Raw genomic sequence first — 6,760 nt, 5'->3', positions numbered from 1 at the left:
AGAGGGGCCGTCAGCGCTCATCCGTCAGGGCTCTGGCCCCTGACAGCCGCAGGCCCACCCAAGCCAGGGCTCGGGGGGCTGAGCCCCAGGACAGGGGGACCGCGGACTGAGCCAGCGGAGCCCGGCTCCTTTCCTTGCCCTCCCTGGGCGAGCCCTGCCCTCCGTGCTCTTTTCCTCCAAACAGGAGGCTGCCCGGACCGGCCCCTCGCACCCCGCCCTGCCGGCTGATGGTCTCCACCTGGGGCTGGTCTCCAGGCACCCTCCCCCTTCCTGGATGCGGACCCCTCCAACCCTCACTCCCGGCTCCCCTGGGAGGTGCCTCAGGGCTGCCCCACCAGGCCACGCACTTCCCTGCTGTGTGAAAGACGCCTCCCCACGGGAGTCCCCTCCTGAGAGGACCTGGGGCGGTGGAGGTGAGAAGCAGGGCCGGGGAGGGGCCTGGACCCCCAGCCACACCATGAAGCCCTTTCCCCAATGTCCTCCTGGCCAGGGCTGCTCCCAGCCCCACCTCCCCGGCTGCACCAAGTTCCAACGTAAAGGCTTGGAGCCCCACGGCCCAGCTGGGTCCTAGGGGAGAGTCACCGGACCGACCTGCTCCCTCCCAGACGCGGACACAGGCATGGCTGGGGCAGAGCCCCTGCCTTCACTCCGGGGAGACGTCCTAACCCCGACACATGTGATGGGCGGCCCTCTGCGGGTCTCCAGCACACTCCAGAGAGGAGTGTGCTAGTCCCCGCTGGCTCTGAGGCAGCACAGGGAGCCCGGCCCACATGGCTCCCCAGGACCTGGGGCTTCCTGCAGGCGCAGCTGCGGGCTCCGGGGCTGCCCCCAGCTCAGGTAGGGGTCAGGGGTGCCTTGGGGAAGAAGGGAGGACCTCACGGGACTTCTGGGTGTCACCTCTCGAATGGGGCTGAGAAGAGAGCCCAGCAGCATCTCCCTGTGGTCCTGGCCCGGCTGCTGGCAGAGCTCCCTGGTGGAGCACACCCAGGGTCCATGAAAAGCAGTCCCTGGTTCTGGGGTGGGCGTGGGGCTCTGTCTCCCTCCTGCCTCCATGCCACCTTCCTGACACAGCCGCCCACGCCCGTCTGAGGGAAGTCCCTGGGGTGGGGCAGGGGACTGGGAGGGGTGCTGTGGATGGCAGAGCATGCCAGCCTTCTCTCTGCCCGCCTGGCCTGGCCCAGCTGACCAGCTGACCGTGCAGGCAGCTCCGGGCCGGGAGACAGCTTGGACTGCCGTCACGCCAGCAGCCCCGTGGAGAGCGGGGGCCAGGAGGCCGGCTGCTTCCATACATACACCCTACTCTGGACATGTTCAGCCGAGCACTGCCCCGGGAGACTGGGGTCCAAGGTCACCCTGACACCGGTAGCCCCTCACTGGCCAGCCCAAGGTTGACCCCTCTGAAGGTCTGGAAGAGGCCACAGCTGACAGCACAGGAGACCAACTGGCCGGAGGCTCTGGTCATCATCCAGGGAAAGGAAAACAGGGACCAGGGAGTCCTGGTCTTGGCACCTAGATCTCAGCATGCAGGAAATAAAACCCAGTGAAGCTCAGGGGACCAAGGAGCCCCAGAGGCGGAACAAGGCCATGAAGGAGCTCCCCACCTCTCACCACCTATGGGCCTTTGCAGGAGTTTGCATGAGAAGAGGGGCAGCCCCCAGAGGAGCCCAGGGGCACAACTTGGACGTGTTTCTGGCCTCCCGGAAGGGCTCTGGCAGCGAGGATGAGGGGCCCTGCACTTGCCCGGTGGGGGTCCTGAGATTCAGCCGTACGCGGGGTGGGGGGTGAGGAGCGTGTGAGGCCAGTACATCGTGTGCCCAGATGACTGTTCCCATCACGAACAGCCAGGCGAGCGAGGCCGGGTCATCAGTGCCGGCACCCCCCACACACACGGCCGCCTGGCCACGTCAGCTTCTTCACTGTGGCTACGACCCACTTGCTGGGGCCCAGCCCTTGCACACTGGGCTGACTTTGGGTATGGAGAGGTGGCCTCTGCTTCCTGAGGCAGTGACTGGGGCTCTGTTTTGGCACCTGTGCCCCCAACCCCACCAATTTCCTGGGCCACGGCCCCCATCTGCAGAATGGGCGGTGGGGTGCTCCGTCTCCAGGCACTTCTGTTCTAGTGGGTGCCCTGATGTCTCCTTAGCCCGTCCCTGTGCAGGGCGGGATGGGGACCCCATGGCCCCTCCTTCTGCCTCTAGCCAGAAGCTCATTTTGGCCATTAACCTCTTCTGCCCGGTCTGCCCACGGCTGCCCGCCTGTCACCTCCATTAACGCTGGGACTGTGTGCCCGGGGCTCACGGGCAGGATGGAGAGCTGGGCTCAGGGAAGGCATTGGAGGCAGTGCTTGGCATGGCCAGTGCCTGGGGGCAGGCCTGTCTCATCCCCTCAGCGTCGACACACAGCCAGCGTCGGGACAGGTGCAGGGGCCGGGTCGCCTGCACCCGTGCAGTGAGGGCAATGGCAGGGCTGGAGCCAGGCTGGAGGCCCCACGCAGGTTCTGAGACTGGCGTATCCAGCGGCAGCAAGTTGGAGCCCCCATGTGGGATCAGTACCTTGCAAGGTGCCTGGTCATAGCTGATGTCTGTCTGTTCAATAAGGGACCCCAGGGCCTGTGGCCACCTGAGCACTTCAAGAACCCCAGGTCTACAGAGCACAGGCCTCCCGAGGGCTTCCTCCTTCCAGCCCACTCAAGGACCCCTGCTTGAGAGGGGCAGCCCGGCCTTGGCCGAAGGGCCACACGTGAGGGCCCTGGGCACCAGCCTGAGGCTGCCAGCCTTGAAGGGCGGGTACACAGTGGTGGTGTGGGGGGAGAACAGAGGGGGCTGGGCACCTGAGTGGGCCAGAGCGCCCAGGACAATGGCCCAAGGGTCGGGGGGCACACAAAGAGCCTGCGGAGCTCTGGGGTCCATCCACCTGAGGGAACTGGTGCGTGAATGGGTCCCTGGCTCCAGGAGTCTTCCGGCTCCAACGCTCTGCATGCAGCTGTACCAGGCAGAGTCCTCCCTAGCAGTCCCGACCGTCCCAGAGTCCACTCCGGAGAGTCCCCTTCCCACCCGCCGCCCAGCTCTGGAAGACCCCAGCTGGGCCCTTCCCCATGCACTGCACTCTTTCATGGACGTGCCAGGTCACTGGCCACCCTGGGCCGGGTGTGGGGCTGACCCTCTGTGTGTCCTGAGCCTCCGGGACCGATGAGGGTATGGGACGCTCCTTGGAGGGCCAAGCTGCTGTAGTGGGAGTGAGCCCGCTCCAGGAGGCTGGGATGTAGACTGACAGAGGGGGCAGCCGGCCAGGCGGGTGGGACGGGAGGCTCAAGCTGCTCGAGCCCCCACCGGCTCCTGAGCCTGGCACTGACCAGCAGCGCCTGGGGCCGACAGCAGCCATATGTTGGGAAGAGGAGCTGTGTGCGTCTCTCTGCGGCCCCCGGGGCCGGCCTTCCTGGGCCTGTCACGGATGATTTTTCCCGCCTGAGTGGCAGGCAGGCTGGCGGGCGGGGTGGCGGGGCCTCCAACTGGCAGGTGGGGTGGTGGGGTCCCATGTCCAGCCCCCCTGTAGCCCTCAGCACCAGGGCTGGCCACTCTTGGGGTAGATCCAGGTCCTGGGCCTTGGCCTCCCACCCCACAAACCTCACTGAGCACCCCTAGCCCGCCGTGGCCACCCCCACCCAGGTCTGGGTTGGGGTCCTGGGGGAGCCCTGGCCGGCCAGTGGGGAGCGGGCACTCCTGCTAGGACATGGGCGGGCAGCCAGGGGTCCACACTGGGCAGCCGTGCGCCCCGGGCAGGCAGGAGAGGGCCTGGAGCCGCAGCCCAGTCAGCCTGGAGCCCAGAGCTGTGGAAGGAGGCGAAGAGGCCACGGCTAATTTGTACACTAAGTGCTTCTGACAGGGATGGCTCATAAGTGAGAACTCGCCACTGCCCGCCCCGGGAAGGCCACTGTGGCCAGCAGCGCCAACAAGAGGGGCCAGGAGAGGGCACCGTGGGGGCACAGGGCTGGCATAGACCAGACACACCAGGGAGATGGTGCTGTTGGTGGGGGTGAAACCCAGGAGGAAATGTGGGGGAGGGGAGAGGCCTGCACAGAGAAGGGAGGGGAGGGTTGAGCAGGGGCCGGGCCGTGTCAGGGAGGAGACAGCCCCGACAGCTGCCCCCAGGGTCTGCCCCGCGCCAGGGCTGTGTGTTCTGCCCAGCCAGTCGTCCCTGCTGCCTGCATGCAGGACGCTCGTACCTGTTCCCCTTACCTGCTGCCAGCCGCCTCCTCCAGGTCCCCACTGTGGCCCCGGCCCAACACCTGGCAGGGTCTGGGCTGCGGGAGCCCAAGTCCTCTGTAGGTGCCTCCCCTTTCCCTCACCACCTCCCTGTTGGAGCTGCCCCCGGGGGGTTTCAAGCGGAGAGGAGGCTGCTGGCTGGGCCAGTGGGGGCTCTGGGCAGCCAAGAGGGTGGGCACCGACCCCTTGCCTGCTATGGAGACTCCTGCCCACGAGGGTCCTTCTCGTGGGCCTCTGTCCTGGGTCACCACAGGGCTGGGGCGGCAGAAACCAGAGAGGTGGGTGGCGGTGGGAGTGGGGCCAGAGACAGAGGAGCTCTTGGGAGCAATGGGGGTCCCAGATACCCCAGGGCTGGACAGAGCCAGCTCTGTGTCAGACAAGAGTGGGTGCGAGCCCGGCCCCCACCCACAGGAGGAGTGTGGTGTGGCCACGCAGGCGCGGAACGGCAGGGCAGGCGTCCGCTGGCGCCGAGGTGAGATGTGTTCTGGCAGCTCCCCGCCGCCCGAGGCCCGCCCGGAGCCAACACTGCTGGTGGCTTTAATTGCTTTCACATTCGATACGCTGCCCGTGACAGCCTCTTACCCTGCGCCGGCCGCACCCCAGCCCCCAACTCTGTCCAGGGAGACAGCAGAGCCTCCGACCGGGCGCTTTGATCAGCAGCACCCGCGTGGGGGCAGAGGCCATCCTGGGATGAGGCTGGGAGGGGACAGGAAACTTTTCTCCCCACATGCCCCTCACTCCATCTTTTCCTGCCGGGTGACTGATGGGTTCAGAAAGGGCCCCAGTGCGGATGCTTCGCTGGGAGAAGCTGCATGTGCTGCTGTCCTGTCTGCTCAGTCCTTCCTGGCCCTGGGGCTGCGGCCCCTGCTCCCACCCAGTCACTCCGTCCTTCCTGGCTGCGTCCACCTGGTAGGGCTGGCTGCCCCTTACAAGCTTGTGAGTCACCCCATCACGGCCATCTCCAGGGGCCCCCATCTGTCCACCTGCCCGGGATGCCTGGGCAGGGCCTATCCCTCGGACCAGCAACCTCTCTGCCCTTCCACTGGGCCCTGGTCGGAGCAACAGCCGGAGGAGGGGGCGTGATTACAAAACAAAACCTTTTATTTGGTCCATTGGAGCCTGAGTCGGAAGCCACTGTGGAGAATCCTATCGTAAAGGAACGGTGCTGACAGTTGATAAAATAGTCTCTGTGTCACAAGAGCTGGCCGTATTTACAGGGTTAAAAATATTCACAGCTCAGAGTACAGGGAGGCCAAAGGGGAGTGGGAATGTTTCTCCAGGTGTAACAGCCCCAGAAGCCCCTGCCAGGGTACGAGGGGGAGTGGGGGTGGGGCTGGTCCGCTGCCTGGGGGTGAGGGGCCAGGAGGGCCGGGTGGGGACGCAGGAAGCTGGACTCAGACGTCCACACGCTCCCGGGCTTCTGTGGGGAGGTGGGAGCAGCTGAGCCCTGCCGACGTCCATGATGGACTGGGGTCCCTCTCTGTGGCAGGGCCGGGCCGAGGGACAGGGTTGGCTGAGGAGCCTGCTGGTCCTGGCCTGCGCGGCAGCAGTGAGCGGTGCTGAGAACTGGTGCCCACCCACAGCGGGCCTGGCGCCCGCCTGCACCCGGTCATGGCTTCGATCCTGGCGGGCGCAATTGCATAGTGTCGCTGCGGGGTGGCTGGCCAAGGGCCCCTCCTTCTGAGACAGGGACCGCCCTGGGACTTCCCACTCCACACCAGGGCTCCAGGGACCCCGCTTGCCCCGTGGGGAACAGGGACCCGGGCTCTGGGGGAAAACTGATCTTATGCCCCGTGAGGGGTGGTCCCTGATCCCACCCTGGGGTCTTGGCCTCTGACACCCAGATTTGGTTTTGTGGACAGAGCTCTTGGCTGCCTCCCCCACAGGAGACTCTGAGCCCACAGGGAGGGGCAGCCTGGCCTCGGCCCCCCGTCGGGTGCTGGGGCTGGCAGGTGAGTGGGGCTGGTTCACGGCCCGTCTGGTTCGAGGTATTCTGTGTGGTGGCCGGGAGGCCTGGCCAGGCGGGCTGTGGGTGCTCAGGGAGGGGAGGCAGGGGGTGGGAGGCCCATGGGAAGCTGCGCACTGGGCTGGCAGCTCCCTGGGCAGGGTCCTGAGATTCTGGTTCAAGCGTCCTCTGTCGGGGTCTCCCTCATAAAGTGCGTGTGGGGGGTGGGGGTCCGTCTGACACAGCCCCTGCCCCGGGCATGGTGGTCACAACGGCCGGGGCCCATGCAGACCGGCGACTTCTGGCGTGAGTGGGGGGCTGTGGGTCCCCTTGGAGGCTGTCCAGTCACTGAGAAAGGCCTGGGCTGCCTTGCGATGTGCCAAGCGGTGGGTGATGGAGAAGCCAGCGTTGCCCTCCAGCTGGGACAGGATCACCAGGACCTGCCTAGGGGAGGGGGCCGGTGAGGACCGGGGAGGGCGGGGACAGGGCTGCACCCACTGGTGCAAGGGCAGGGGCAGGAGGGGGGTGACAAACACCTGTACAGGGGTGGGGG

At 66.6% G+C, this 6,760-nt stretch overlaps 1 protein-coding gene across 1 annotated transcript in view; it reads right to left on the bottom strand.

The window, feature by feature from the left end:
- Positions 1-5,345: 5,345 nt before the first annotated feature.
- Positions 5,346-6,760, bottom strand: part of CAPN15 (calpain 15) — a 20,389-nt gene continuing 18,974 nt past the window's right edge. The window contains exon 12 of the mRNA XM_011962433.1: positions 5,346-6,675. Within this exon, the coding sequence (XP_011817823.1) occupies positions 6,474-6,675 (202 nt within the window). The 3' untranslated portion in view covers positions 5,346-6,473. The remainder of the gene's footprint in view (positions 6,676-6,760) is intronic.

The sequence above is a fragment of the Colobus angolensis genome, unplaced genomic scaffold (genome assembly GCF_000951035.1).
Source record: "Colobus angolensis palliatus isolate OR3802 unplaced genomic scaffold, Cang.pa_1.0 Scaffold59, whole genome shotgun sequence".
NCBI lineage: Eukaryota > Metazoa > Chordata > Mammalia > Primates > Cercopithecidae > Colobus > Colobus angolensis.
The sequence above is the reverse complement of the archived record's forward strand: the minus strand, read 5'-3'. Positions and strand labels throughout refer to the sequence as shown.